This window comes from Bos javanicus, chromosome 2, assembly GCF_032452875.1.
Source record: "Bos javanicus breed banteng chromosome 2, ARS-OSU_banteng_1.0, whole genome shotgun sequence".
Classification (NCBI taxonomy): domain Eukaryota; kingdom Metazoa; phylum Chordata; class Mammalia; order Artiodactyla; family Bovidae; genus Bos; species Bos javanicus.
The window spans coordinates 25,997,073-26,012,923 of record NC_083869.1 but is presented as its reverse complement, the minus strand read 5'-3'; the positions used below and the strand labels follow the sequence as shown (position 1 = coordinate 26,012,923).

The 15,851-nt window shown below is 40.2% G+C and overlaps 1 protein-coding gene across 1 annotated transcript in view; it reads left to right on the top strand.

Annotated features, from left to right (window-relative positions):
* The window catches only part of MYO3B (myosin IIIB), a 372,181-nt gene that overhangs the window by 213,736 nt on the left and 142,594 nt on the right, over positions 1-15,851 (top strand). Inside the window, exons 20-22 of the mRNA XM_061435661.1 lie at positions 11,110-11,221; positions 12,599-12,761; positions 14,045-14,125. Coding sequence (XP_061291645.1) covers positions 11,110-11,221; positions 12,599-12,761; positions 14,045-14,125 — 356 coding nt within the window. The remainder of the gene's footprint in view (positions 1-11,109; positions 11,222-12,598; positions 12,762-14,044; positions 14,126-15,851) is intronic.

The window sequence follows — 15,851 nt, the reverse complement described above, 5'->3', positions numbered from 1 at the left end:
AATCTCCTCTAACTCAGAGAGAACTTTGGCAGAAGGTAGTTGAGACTGAATCTCTGGAAAGATTTAAATGTAGCTGTCATTTTTGCCTGTACATAGAGGTCCTTCTGAGCATATGCTCACGGAGAATAATTATGACATAGAGTCAGTTGAGCCAGAAACTTTGTTCTTGTACTGTTTTTTTCTTGCTAGTAATTTTAGGATCATTATTAAGCAGCCTGGGAAAGCTGCTCTACACTAGGACAGACTGGGTACCAATATTGTAATACCTGTGATATAAGGTCTGTGATGTCTTTTCTTCTTACATCTCTTTTCTACATTGATACAGAAACTTGCATTTGGGTGACTTGAAGATATTTTAGTTCCACTTCTTGATTTGACACAAAGAAGCACTAATAGGTCTCAAGTATCACTGAGTGACTGAATTGAGCTGAACTGATCACCTGTTTTGGGGCTTCCCGGATGGCTTAGTGGTAAAGAATTTGCTTGCCAGTGCAAAAGACGCAGTAAATGCAGGTTCAGTCCCTGAGTCAGGAAGATCCCCTGGAGAAAGAAATGGCAATCCACTCCAGTATTTTTGCCTGGAGAAACCCATGGACGGAGGAGCCTGGGGGGCTATAGACCATGGGGTGGCAAAAGTTGAGCATGACTGAATGACTAAGCATGCACATTGTTTTAAAAGTCTGAAGTCGGTAAGATGAAACCCAATATCAAGAATCTGAAACAGATTAACTTATATGGAAGGAATGTAAAGAAAACATTGGGTAGTGTGGCCAGAGCATAATTAGAGAAAGGTATATTAACTAAATTATCTGGTTTTCAAAAATTTGAACTGTAATAAAAATTTTGATGTGCTATTTCAATTTTCATTAGTAAATAAATGTATATTATTATATGTAAATGGATATTTATAGTAAATAAATGTATAGAGAAAGAGCTGGTCACCACTGAGCAACTAACGCACTGATAGAGAATCTTATTAAAATTTGAAACATATTTGAGTACCTTACCAAAAAAACTGTCTTGTGAAAGGTGCCCTTGTTAGACCCAGAGGAAATAAACATCCTTATCAATAAAGACAAAGGGACACAGAGCAGAATCTGGACAGGCCTTGCTAAGTTTCTCCCAGTTTACTATACTTAGCTCATCCCCTGTCTTATTACACATTTCCACACCTCTCCACTCTTTCATCACACCCAGCATAAAAACACTCACATCTAACCATTTCTTCATGTCTTCCTTATGAAGGCTCCTGTGTTACATAAAACTTGTGTGAATAGATTTGAATGCTTTTCTTCTGTGAATCTGTCTGTGAAAGTCTAATTCTCAGACCCCAACAGGGAGGGACCCTAAGAGAGTCAAAGAAAACTTTTTCCTCCCATATAAGACCCTGTTAAATTTTTTGTTTCTAAGTTTGAAGCCCCCAAAGTCTTCACCATTTCCCAAGATAACATGGTTTGAGTTCCCTCCCCATCCTGGTTGCTAAAGGCTGCCTGCCCAAAATATCCCCCAATATACTAATGAACCCCTCTGCCCTGTTTTGCTATTCTTCACAGTCCTTGTCCCTACTCAAAATGATGTCCTTTGTGTACTTGTTAATGTTTGTCTCCCCCACTAGAATGGAAGCTTTGTGAGGGTGGGGAAATTGTCTGCTTTGCTCGCTCATGTCATTCCAGCTCTTCCATCAGTATCTAGTACATTAATAGGTCCTAAATGAAGTTTTATTTAATGAACAAATGAGTAGTGCGTGCTCAGTCACTTCAGTCATGTCCGACTCTTTGCGACCCTATGGACTGTAACCCGCCAGGCTCCTCTGTCCATGGGGATTCTGCAGGCAAGAATACTGGAGTGGGTTGCCATGCCCTCCTCCAGGGGATCTTCCCAACCCAGGGATCAAACCTGCCTCTCTTACAACTCCTGCATTGCAGGGGGGTTCTTTACCACTAGAGCCACCTGGGAAGCCCAAACAAATGAGTAGAGAGGGGATGAAGAGTCAGTGAAATTTAGAAAGTGATGAACAGTAATAACACGGTTGTATCAGAGCTCTGACACTATACAGAATGAATGACTCTTCGTAAAGGAAGTTGCTTGTTTAAAGTTTTTTTTTTTCTTTCAAAAGGAAAATAAAATTGTTTGTATAATTAACCATTTTTAAAATAACTCACTATTGACTTAGTGCACATCTTCATTTAGAATATAGATGTTTTGCTTGCCTTTGAGAGCAAAATTCAAACCAGAGGGATGAAAAGCAGAGCTCATTCAGTATAGGTTGGGATTTCAAAAGCATCTTTAAAGGAGGCACATCCTTCCCAAACAACATAAAGATGCAGGAGGAGAATGATTAAGGTAAGAGGTACAGATTAAAAATGTCAGGCATAACAAAAAGTAAGTGATCGCCAATGCTAATATAATTTTTACCTAAATTAGATACTCTTAGTGTTTTGGGGGGTTTTTTCCTCCTCTTTTCCTTTCCCATTCTAGCCATATGGATAATCATTAGGAAAAACTAGAAGAATTAAATTCATTATATATATTGTTAGAAGATGTCATTGTCAGAAGACTGTTGAAAACAAGAGGAAAATTTCAACCACATGAGTAATTAAGGAAATACAAATTAAAACCACAATGAAATACCACTTCATACCTATTTTGGCAGTAATCAGTAAGTCTGACAATCTCCAGGGTTGCCATGGATAGAGGGCAGCTGGACTCTTGTACTCCACTGGTGAGGCTATAAATTGGTGTGATCACTTTGGAAAATAACTATTTTTTTCAGTAAGTCCCAAAATGAACCTATTGCACTAACCAGTATTTGCATTTCAGAGGTGGAAGAGTGGCAGTATTTCTGAGCACACGAGACCTTTTAGGACTGCTTGGTAGCACTGGGTCTGCCAAGGTATGAGGACTTCCTGCCTCCACTTGCTCATGTGTTTGTGCTCCTTTGGGTCGAAACTCCATAGCCTGAATTTCTCGACTTCTTTCTTCCTCTTGTTTAAAGATAATTTTCATAAAATAAAATCATGACTTACATACAGATATAAAAGTGAATGTGTTTAAAGAATTTATTTTATTTATATGATATGAGGGAACCAGACAGATGCTATAATCAGTTCAAAGGAAAAGTCAAACCAGCACAGGCTTATATAAAGTAAAGGAATGTTAAGATGAATCATGAATAGAAACACCAGTGGTTTTTCCACAGCAGAGAAGAAGTCAATTAAAATTAACACCAGAATGGACAGAATTTATGTATCTATCAGTTACCTACAATTTAGAAAGAGTTGCAAAATAGCTCAAAGAAGATGAACCAGGGCTAGAATCTGATAATCCTGGAGAATACGCTGAAGACAATGTAGTTTTCCATTGAAACAGCAACACCTTACTGATACACTAGTGCAAATAGAGTATTATTTGGATCATGTATCAAGGAGTGCCTGACAGCTGATGTTCAGATGTAGGTAATAAACACTTCTAAGTCAAGTCCCAATATTCCAGATCACTGTAGACACTCCAGTTAGCTGGAAAGTGCTGAAGGATCAAAGGTCCCTGTTAGAGAGACAATGATACTACCTGTGTATATTATAATAGCTAAGAGTAAACACAGGTTAGATGAGTATAAAGAAGCCTGAACTTGGGATTAGAAGACCAGGCAAAGCCTCAGCTCTTATTCTAGGTTTGTGGCCTTGAAGCCAGTTGCTCTGGCTCTCTGGCTTTCTCCCAGGCTTTCTCCTCTAAACAAAGTAAGAATTTTTATTGACGAGTCTAAATTCCCTTCAGGATCTAAATGTTTATTAGATGAGCCAGCTAATCCCCTGCACAGATGGCCCTGCAACAATGCCCAGGCACGGAGAGTTTTGACACAGGACAGGGAAGATCTGTATGTGAACATGTGGAGGAACAGCTGGATTTGAATGTCCTGGACCCCCAGTGTGTGGTACACAAACCCAACATCTGTGGGAAACTTGGGGAGTTCAGTGACAAAGGGGGAAGAAATGAGAGAGAGGAAAGGAAGTTACTAAAAAACAACCTACCAAACTCATTACTTGCCTCTACCATTAGTAGGAAGTTTACCACCACAGTTGGCTCCATCTCCACTCCATGTTTAAATAACAGCAAAAAGGAACTGGGACTATATTAGATTTCACCAGAGAACCCGACCAATAGGATGTGTGTGTATTTATACATACAGATACAGATTTGTCTCTCTCTCAAGGAGAAATTGATTTACGTAATCAGCTCAGGTAGTTGTGGGGGCTGGCAAGTTAGAAATCTGCAGGCTAGAAATTCCAGCGGGAGTTGATGTAGTCTTGTGTCCAAAGGCAGCATGGTGATAAAATTCCTTCTCAGGGGACCACAGACTTTTAAGGCTTTCAACTGATTGGATGAAGCTCACTGCATTATGAAGGGTAATGTGCTTTGCTGCCGCTGCTGCTGCTGCTAAGTTGCTTCAGTCATGTCCGACTCTGTGCGATCCCATAGACGGCAGCCCACCAGGCTCCCCCGTCCCTGGGATTCTCCAGGCAAGAACACTGGAGTGGGTTGCCATTTCCTTCTCCAATGTGCTTTACTTGAATATTAACAATATTAAATCTTCTGACTCAGAAATATAATATCTCTCTCCATCTATTTAGGTCTTTAATTTTTCTTAGCTGATGTTTTATGATTTTCCGTGAACAGGTCTTTTTATTTTTTTTTTTCTGAAGCTAATTAAACTTTATTAAACAATATTTGAAAAAAAGACCAAAGTTAAAAAAAAAAAAAGCTGAATCTCCAAGTCACCTGTATACAACAGAAACACAAAGATGCTATACACTGTTCCTTTCAGATCTACCCTGGCCCTCTACTGTGTAGAACTCTGGCTGTTGTCTTCAAAGACTGAAGAAATGGCACTTATTGTCAGATTTATCACTATTGTATTTCACATTTGTAAATGTTATAAATGATATAGTTTTTCAGTTTTACTTTTTGTTTTTAGTATATAGAAGTATAATAATTTTTGTATATTGATCTGTGGCCTTTTGTTGTTGTTGTTCTCTTGCTCAGTCTCATCTGACTCTTTGCTATGTCATGGATTGCAGCATGACGGGCTTCCCTGTCCCTCACTATCTCCCAGTTTGCACAAACTCATGTTGACTGAGTCAGTGATGCTATTGAACCATCTCTTCTTCTGCTCCCCCCTTTTCTTCCTGCTTTCAATCTTTCCCAGCATGAGGATCTTTTCCAATGAGTTGGCTCATCAGGTGGCCAAAGTAGTGGAGCTTCAGCTTCAACACTAGTCCTTCCAACGAGTATTCAGGGTTGATTTCCTTTAGGATTGACTGGTTTGATCTCCTTGCTGTCCAAGAGACTCTCAAGAGTCTTCTCCAGCACCTCAGTTGTAAAGCATCAATTCTTCAGCACTCAGCCTTCTTTATGGTCCAACTCTCACATCTGTACACGACTACTGGAAAACCATAGCTTTGACCATACGGACCATTGTTGGCAAAGTAATGTGTCTGCTTTTTAATATGCTGTCTGGGTTTGTCATAACTTTTCTTCTAAAGAGCATGTGTCTTTTAATTTCATGGCTGCAGTCACCATCTGCAGTGATTTTGGAGCCCAAGAAAATAAAGTCTGTTACTGTTACCATTTTTCCCCCATCTATTTGCCATGAAGTGATGGGGCCGGATGCCATGCTCTTGGTTTTGATCTGTAGCCTACAACTTTACTAAATTCACTTATTAGCTCTGGTAGGATTTTTGTTTGTTTGTTTCATACATTCCATGGGATTTTCTACATAGATAATGTGTCATCTTCAAATTAAGACAGTTCTACTTATTCCATTCTTATAGAGATACCTTTTATTTCTTTCTCTTGTTTGCAATGGCTGGAACTTTTACAATGCTGAATTGAAGTGGTAATGATGGATATCCTTTATTTTTTCCTAAGCTTAGGGGAATAGTATTCAGTCTTCCACCATTAAATGTGGTGTTAGCTGTAGGGTCTTCATAGATACTTTATTTTTTCAGATTGAGGAAATTCCCTTGAATTGAGCTTGTTGAAAAGTTTCTTTTTTTTTTTTTTTTAAATTAGTGTTGGATATTGGATTTTGTCAAATCCTTTTCCTCATTTAGTAAGATCATATGTTTTTTCACTTTTATCTCGTTAGCATGACATAAAGTTTGTGCGTGTATGCTAAGTCACTCCAGTCGTGACCCTGACTCTTTGTGACCCTATGGACTATAGTCCACCAGACACCTCCTTCCATGGGATTGTCCAGGCAAGAATACTGGAGTGGGTTGCTGTGCTCTCCTCCAGGGGATCTTCCTGACCCAAGGATCAAACCCACGTCTCTTATATCTACTGCATTGGCAGCAGATTCTTTACCACTAGGCCCACCTGGGAGGCCCCCAAAGTTGTTTCTAATATTCCCTTATTGTATTTTTAATATTTGTAGAATCTATAGAATATCACTAATCTCATACCTTTGTTTGCTTTCCTTTTCCTAACCTATATGGCTAAAGGTTTACCAGTTTCATTAACCTTCTCAAATAACACTTTTCAATTTCATTCAGTGTCTCTTCTTTATTTCAATGATTTTTCACCATGATCTTTATTTCCTTTCTTCTGCTGATCTTGGGTTTTATTTGTTCTTTTCCTAATGTATGTTAGAGGTTGAACTCATGTATTTGAGACCATTCTTCTTTTTTGTTATAGGTGTTTAATGGTATATATGTCTAAATACTACTACTTTTGCAGTATCTGACAAATTTTTGACAGGTTGTGTTTTCATGTTCATTTGATCAATCTGATTTCTCTTTTGATTTCTTCTTTGATACATGGGTTATTTTTCCATGGAAGTCTGTTCATAAATATTTGGGAATTTTCCAGGTATCTTGTTGACTTCTAATTTAATTCTGCTATGGTCAGAGAATGTACCTTGTATGACTAAGTCATGGGGTTTTTTGCCCAGAATATAGCCTATTGTGGTAGATGTTTCATACGTAATTGAAAAGAAAATGTGTTCTATTATTTTTAGCTGGAATTTTCTATAAATGTCAGTTAGGTTAGGTTGGTTATTCAAACCTTGCATATCCTTGATGATTCTTTTTCTTTGGTCTACTTGTCCTATCAATTACTGGAAGAGGGTACTGAATTCTCTTGACTATAATTGTGTATTATTAACAAGACACAATTAACAGTATTAGCACCTGCAGCATTAATACTTTTAGGCTCATGTATTTTCAAGCTGTGTTATTAAGTGAAAAAATGCTTAGAATGTTTAATTTTTTTAATGGATTGACCTCTTTATCACTATGAAATAAACTTCTTTATCCCTCATAATATTTATTTGCTCTGAAATCTACTTTGTTTATATTAATATAACCAGTCCAGTTTTAATTTGACTAGTATTAGTATGGTATGTCTTTTACTTTTACTTTTAACTTATTTTATTGTATTTGTGCATTTTTTGATAAGAGTTGATGATTCAGAGAGATTCTTTGCAGTGGTTTAAAGATATGGCCACAAATTACTTGATACTTAAATCCCTTTAAGAGGTAAAACTTAAATTCTCTCATTAAATGTAGTCTGGACTTTGAGACTTGCTTCTAATGAATAGAAGAATATGGAAGAAGTGATGGTGTATCACTTCTAAGCCTCAGTCATAAAAGGCATTACAGATTCCTTCTTGCTTTTTCTCTGGGATCCGTTGTTCTGGTAGAGACCATCTTCTGTTATGAAGATACTGAAATAGTCCTCTGAAGAGGCCCATGTAGCATGGAACTGAGAAGCATCCTGTCAATAGCCAGAAAGAAACTAAGGCTTTTTACCATTAGCCTTGTGGTAGCACCATCTTGAAAATAGATCCTCAAGCCTTTAGATGACTGAAGCCCTGGCCAACATCTTGACTGTAGTCTCATGTAAGACCCTGAGCCAGAAATCCCCAGATAAGCTGCTCCTAAATTCCTGACCCTCACAAACTGTTAGACAATAAATGTCTACTCTTTAACCCATTAAGTTTTGAAGTTTTTTGTTATGTAGTAACTGGTACCTCTAGTTTAACTAGTTTAAAAACTCTTCCTTGAAAAATTTGTATTTCATACAATAAAACATTTTAGGCAGAAAACTAAAGAACATTTTTGGATAGAGATTTTTCAACTGGATATTTACTCTTTTAATAACTTATATGTTTTAATAAGATAAAGTATTGTAAAATTTATCACTTTCTGTAGAGCTCTGAAATAGGGAAGGGCTCTTAGGTCGTTGGAGGGCCAACACGAACTATGTGGAACCCTTGATACTGTATGCAATATGTTATATCAAGAGCATTTTCCTAAGAAAAAATGTTTATAGCTTTTACCAGATTTTCATAGAGTCTTCCACCACGCTCCCCCTCACCTAAGAGCTAAGAACCACTTATCTGGTTCCCATTGCTCCCTTTGAAAATTCAGATACAAGTGACTTACCTATGGTTAGAGATGAAAGACCTTCTCACTCTTAACTCAGGGCTCAAACTCCAATCTGAGAGATGAATTCTACCTATCAGAGACAGCTCAGGGCAGAACTGGTGAACAGCTCAGGGCAGAACTCTTGAATAGAGAGATAGAACTGGTCTTTACAATGTTCTCAAGTACTCAGACCCTCAAGACAAATCTTTACATGTATTATTTTGCTATTGCATTGTCTCCTGCTTATTTAACTCATCAAGCTGCTTCAAGAAGGGGGTGGAATGGATCTTCTCAAAAAGATGTCCCCTTGGTGGCAGGCCTTTTATCTTCATGCCTTTCATTTCATTTTTGCCCTTATATTGAAGCGTTTAAGCATACAGAAACTCAGCCAAAGTGCTTATTTGTCTTGTTTTGTTTTTAACCGTATTATCTATTAGAATACTCTGTGGAGAAAACACACTGCACTGATACCTCTCTGAACTGACTACTGCAGACATATCACTTGAATGCTCCCTTAATGTTTTTTGAAATCTTCACATCTTGACTGTACTGTTATCCATCTCTTTCTGAACTAAAAGCTATATATGAATGTTATTATCATAATAAGAGATTTGAATTGAAGTGCTAAAAATCAAAGTTAATTTATAATATTTATATTAATTCAAGATATATTCTGTCTATTTAGAAATGGCTAAGAAGCATCCATGGATGCCCCCAAAACAAGGATAAATCCTTGAACGGATAGTTAGAACATATCTTGTAATCTCATATACTGCATAGTTCTGGTCATTCATTAGATTATCTTTAAATATTTCATCACTAACAGTATTGAGCAATCAGCCTGAGCAAGCCTGTCTGATTAAGGCCAAAGTGAAAGTGAAGTCGCTCAGTCATGTTCAACTCTTTGCGACCCTATGGACTGTAGCCTACTAGGCTTCTCCATCCATGGTATTTTCCAGGCAAGAATACTGGAGTGGGTTGCCATTTCCTTCTCCAGGAGATCTTCCCGACCCAGGGATTGAACCCGGGTCTCCTGCATTGTAGGCAGATGCTTTACCGTCTGAGCCACCAGGGAAGTAAGCCCTTAATCATATTATAAACATATAATCATGCCGTATGTTATTTATAATATATATCCCATTTTATAAATGGCCGGGACTAAAGGAAAAGAGAGTAGGGAAGTCCTGCTTTTATCAATGACTTTTACATCTTAAGCTATCTGTACTTTACCTTTCCCAAGATGTTCACTCCATAGAGATTTGCCATCTATTTCTACCACCCCCATGCACTCTAGTACACAATCTTCTTGCTTTAGCCCAAGCCAAATCCAAGAGCCTATGATTGGAATTACAGTCCTTGAGAAACTAGGGCTAAAGAATCTGTGCTGATGCCATGAACTGCCCAGACCTCAGCCTGACTCCTGGCTGTCCCTCCTCCCACCTAGCTCCAGGAACATTTACTCTGAACAGGTTCCTGGGCTTGGCCAGACGACCTAGCATGGTCCTGGCCACCATTCAGGGGTTCTGAGAGAAAACTGCTTCTCTTCCTCACAGGTGGAAACAGAGACTCAGAGTCTTAGAAACATTCTCAGAATCTCTGAATGCAAATGTTTTCGGCAAAATCAGCATTCGATCCTAACTTGTAAAACAATCTTGTAGCACAAAGATAAAGTTAAATGGCTCAAGTGCTAATCAAGTGTGTTTATCTTTCCATAAACAGAAAGCATGGGAATATTTGGTGAGAGGAAAGGACATATTTTATATTTTGGTGATTTTCTTAAAAAGTATAAATGGCTCTACATTTTAAAGCAATTCTAAAATAACAGATCACCCTTGTCTGAGCAATGACAGGAAAATCCTCTGACAAGGAAATACTTCCAAGTGGTTGAATTTAATTACAGATGGCAACATGGAGCAGAGGAAAGATGCTTGAAAGTTTTTAAAAGAAAAGCTAAGATAAAGTTTTCTAAAAAGATAATATATTCAACATCATGTACATATATATGCATATACATGTATATAGACATACGTATGGACATACACACATATACAAACTTACATATATATATATAATCTGGTCATGTTCTTTGAATCTACCCAGAAACTCTTTCATCTGAAAGTACAGAAGTTTATTAAAATGAGTAATTTAGGAAGACAAATGTGGTTTTGGTGATTGTCTCAAGAAAACATACCCACTTTTTACCTTGAAAGAGACACAGAGCTTAACAGACAAAATCAGTAGTGTCAGGCTGTGATCATTTTTGCTCTCTACACATTGCTTCAGATGGAATTTTCAAAGCAGAGCCAAATTCATACAGTGAGATGACAAATTATTTTTAAAAGAGTAATACATTTAAAATGGTAACTTTTGCTGGGAGAGCTGTCTAAACTTCAGTTTTTTAAAGGATTACATACTTTGATTTTGCATGTAAAAGATGCCAAGTATGCTTTGAATGTGAATTATAAGCAATACTAAAAGGAAAATACATGTAGCAGAAAATATGAAAGTAGATAAGTGCTAATAAGCATGAATTGTGTGTCTTCCACTACCTAGTACACTATTATTGATGCTCAACAAATATTTGATATTGAAAAACAAGGCATGTCAATGGGCCCAGAGCAACTCTATGATGCTGAATCAAATGGTGACTAAAAATGCTTTATTTCACTGTTCTGTTTTGTAGGTATTATTACTTGGCATTCAGAGCACATCAAACACCTCTTGCTAGCAAAGAGAGTTGCATCGCTATCTTGGAGAAGTCCAGATTAGATCACTGGCTGCTGGGAAAAACAAAGGTAGTTCTTTCTTTGTTGTTTAGATTGTCACTTGAGATGCTCTGCTGTGTACCTCGGTCTCTTATCAGTGATTTGAATAGCTCTGTAAGTTTTGCAACTTACCAGACAAGACCCCAACCCAACAGTGATCTTTGCTGGTCTTGGGTCCGGAGTCCCAGGATCTCAGAGGCCAAAAGAGGAGAGTTTCTTTCCTGTTCTGCGTGTAGTTTGAGAACCATTTAACATTTCTAGAATGAGATCTTTGAGCTCATTTTTAAATGTCCTTTTTTTCAGTGCTGCTTATCCCAGCACTGCAGGCAAATACACAAATCATGTTAATGACAATAATGAGTATCTTTTATACTTTTGTCCTTTTTTCCTTAGACTCATGTTGTTTACTGCCCACTCTGATTAGTAGTCTCATCATGTCTAGCTTTTCATTTGGGGGAACATCATATTCCTACAAGATTTCAGGTTTTTGTGGTCCCTTCTGAATTGCCCTACAATGCCAGCCTCAGCCTGAGTGTGGATGGCAATGCTGCTGCTCTTCAGCAGAAATCAGATCACTGTGGCCCATTCAAGCCCCCCTCCCTCAGAACTTCTGTCGGCCCTGGTCAGTTTTTCTGGTTTAACACCTCCATCAGAGCTGAGGGGGAAAAGAGGAAGCTGAGAAAATGGAACTCATGGCAGAACTGAGGCCTAGAGAACATTTAGGATCTCCTAAAACGCTGTTAACTTCATCATCTGTGTATATTAATAGTCCCATATTGGCTCGACCCTACAAGGGGAATTAATCGTATTTGCTTCTAAGAAATCAGTAATGTTAGCATAAATCAAGTCACTGTAAACTTTATTTAGATGATGTTTTAATATTTATGTTAATTTGTTGGAGCAGAGTGAATTTCTTTGTGGGAGTCCATTATTCTTGTTTTTTAGTCGCTCAGTCGTGTCTGACTCTTTTGCAACCCCATGAACTGTAGTCCGCCACACTCCTCTGTCCATGGGACTTCCCAGGCAAGAATACTGGAGTGGGTTGCTGTTTCCTTCTCCAGGGGAGAACCCACATCTCCTGTATGGGGAGGTGGTTTCTTTACCACTGAAGAATCACTGGCAGGGTTTATCTGAACCTGGTGGCTCAGACAGTAAAGAATCCACCTGCAATGTAGGAAACCCAGTTTTGATCCTTGAGTCAGGAAGATCTCCTGGAGAAAGGAATGGCTACCCACTCCAGTATTCTTGCGTGGAGAATCCCACGGACAGAGGAGTCTGGTGGGCTACAGTCCATGGGGTAGCAAAGAGTCAGACACAGCTAAGAGACTAACACACTTCTTTACCCCTGAGCACCAGAGGAGCCCTTGGGAGCCTATATGTAATGCTAAAACTGATGTCTTATTTCAGGTTTTTCTCAAGTATTATCATGTTGAGCAGTTAAATTTGCTGCTGCGGGAAGTCATAGGCAGAGTGGTTGTGCTGCAGGCCTATGCCAAGGGGTGGCTGGGAGCCAGGAGATACAGAAGAGTCAGAGAGAAGAGAGAGAAGGGGGCTGTTGCCATCCAGTCAGGTAAACATCCCTGAATCTTGGCATTTCATTAAGTGCTTGAGGCCACTCACCGTTTGTTCTTCTCAGTGGTGCCTTTTCTTCCCTCCCCCTTGCCTTCAGCAAATATTTATCAAGTATCTACTGCAGGCCAGGCCTTGTGCTTGGTGCTGGGGGTATAGCTGTGAGCAAGACTGCCACAGTCTCTGACCTCCAGATAAGCAAACGAGCCATCCTTACCCACGGCAAGATAGAGGCAGTAGCACTGGGTGGATGTAAAACCCCAATCACACAGACATGTGCCCCAGCTCCCAGATGACCCACCTCATGCACACTTCATGTCCATTACCAGGTTTTCAGCCTCAGAACTGCTACTGTCACATCTAGGAGGCTTTCCTGGCTCAGACAGAGCTTGTAAACCAAGGCAGCTTATCACTAGGCTCTGTCCTACACCCAGCCCTGTCAGTGCCTCTTTGCACACACATGTGTCATTTGTGTCACAAACAGTGTCTGAGCTCCTGTGCTACTGCAGGCAGTTGTCCCAGGTCTTGAGCACAGCAGATGATTTCCTTTGTGTTCTCATAACCCAGAATCATAACGTCCACATGGACTCCATGACCTCATTCAGTGACATGGAGAGCTGTAGCGCTCAGGGAGGAAGTGAAAAGGAGAGCTGGTCATGCTGCTGGTGGCAGCTCAGTGCCTAGCGCTCTGAAGGACTCAACACCCTGCCCCTTGCCCCAGGCTCCCTTTCTCTTCTCTTCATTCATTTCCCACGCATTTTCCCTTTCCGTCACGCATTCCCTCCCTGAACACAGTTCTTTACATAGTCTCCCCTCACCAAACGCAAATGTGATGCTACTAATCATTATTATTTATTTTTCTCTCCTTCAACTTTCATGTTTTATACCTTTCTCCCAATAAAAAATACAGAGTGAGTCAGGCCATTCCAGTCCTCTCCTACCCCTCAAGTCCTGAAGGCAGAGCTTCCTCCATGGGTTGGAATGACAGGGACCCACCTCACCTGCACAGGGCTCCAAGTGATTCCTAAGTGGAATCCAGAGGTTGCAGAAATTCACTGCCTGAACCAAAATGACTCCTTCTCAAAAGCATCTTGGAGGCCGAGCTGAGAGTACAGAGAGGCCCCTCTTCCCCACCATCACTCACGTAGCTCTGCTTATTTTGTTCAGTGAGAAAGCAGTGGGGAGGAGGAGAGGGGTAGAGGATTGGAGGGAAACAGCTTATATCAATTCTCTGGCACATTCTTAAATTAATCTCATTCCTAGCACATGGTTTTATATTTTTAGCCTGGAGAGGATATGATGCTCGGAGGAAATTTAAGAAAATAAGCAACAGAAGGAGTGAGTCTGCTGTTCATATTCACGCAGGTAATTAAAACATCATTTTCATAGCATCCACTTGGAAATCTTCTGTGATTAAGTTCATATGAGTTTCAAAAAGCTGAAAGGTTAATAATTCAGGAGCACTGGAAGAGGAGTCAAGAGTTCTAGTGGGTCTAGTGCTTGTTCTGATTCACCCCCGTCCATGTGATGATTGAGAGCACTGGCTGCATGCCAGACCTTGGCTAAGGATGCTCCAAGTTGGTTCTCTTGTATTCCCAATTTTATACAGGGGGAAACAAGGCACAGAGAAGTGAAATAACTTGTCCATAGTCACACAGCCAGTCAGAAGTCGAGTCAGCATTTATTCACAGCCAGTTTGGATAGAGTCCATTTTACATACTGCCAACTGAGCAATTCCCTTCCTCTCCTGGAGTCACCTGTCCCTTGTCTGCAAACAAGAACATTGGCTAGAAAGGTCTGAAAGGTCTTCCAACCTTGGAATTCTCTAACTATATGCTCAGCCTATCTCTTCATAGCACAGAGATAGGACTAATTCAGGTACTTGCCTGGCAAACTGTGTTTCCCACACCCAGGCCTGTGTGTGACTGCAGTGGTCCTCTGGGCCCCCTGGGGTTAGCATGCTGTGGCTCAGCTTGTAGCTGCCTGAGCACCTCAAGCTCTGGCTCCCAGGTCACTCTGTTCTTCTGCAAAGGGCAGTATCCCCAGGGGCTGTGGGGCTCAGCTCCCTCTGTCTTTTGAAGCTGCATGTGCCTAATTGAGGCTTTGGAAGAGACAGGCCCCAGAGCAGACACACCCGGGCTCTGAGAGCACAAGATATCAGAGACAGAACGAGAGAGACGTGACCAGGCCAGCGGACTTGCAGCAGAGAGAGAGGATTTCAGATACTGCCACACTTGGAACAAACTTTTAAGGGAAACAACTGCACCCCTTTCGAGGAGATCTCTACTCAGAGCCTGGCTTCTTGAGGCACTTCTCAGAACTCTCTGGCCCTGTAAGGCCAGACAACTTTATCCAAAAACAAAATGTTTGGGAGGAAAGAGTGTCATTTCAACCCCAGAGTGCAACTTTTAACACCATCCCCTAGGAATTCTAAGCTCCACAGCGTCAAAGCATCAGGAAGAATGATCCAGCTCTAGTTGCAACAAGTAAAACAACTCAAAATGCATTTTCTCTCTTCCTCCCCACTGTCCAACACACACACACACACACACACACACACACACACAGTTCCCCTTACCCTCGCCCACACCAAGAGAAGATACTGGACTGATCACACTGTTTGGCTCAAAACCTAACATGTATCTTCAAATATAAACTTTGAGCTTATCTATTGTTGATTCCCTTATCATAAAGTGTGTAGGATCATAAATCAAATTTTCCCTCTCTGAAAATCATCTTTAGATGGCTCCCTTTTGGACTCTGTTATTGCCACATGCATAAGAACAGACATAAGAAAATGCATAAGAACAGACAGGTGAGTGGCTTCATTATATCAGGACGCTCGGCTGCATCTTTTCAGCGCAGCACCTGTGGGGTGGGTACACTATGAAAGGGTCCTTTTGTTTCATGGGACTGGAGAGAACACATTTCTTTAAGTAGCTTCTTTTTTTTTTAAACCTTGGAAACACCCTCCTTCTTAGCCTGGCAGCCAGTGTCCTGCATATCAAGTGGTATTGGGAGCTTCTGAGTCCCCATGGGCTTGGGTGGGCATGTAGTTATTGAGGGTGGTACTGACACCACCTCACCCTCT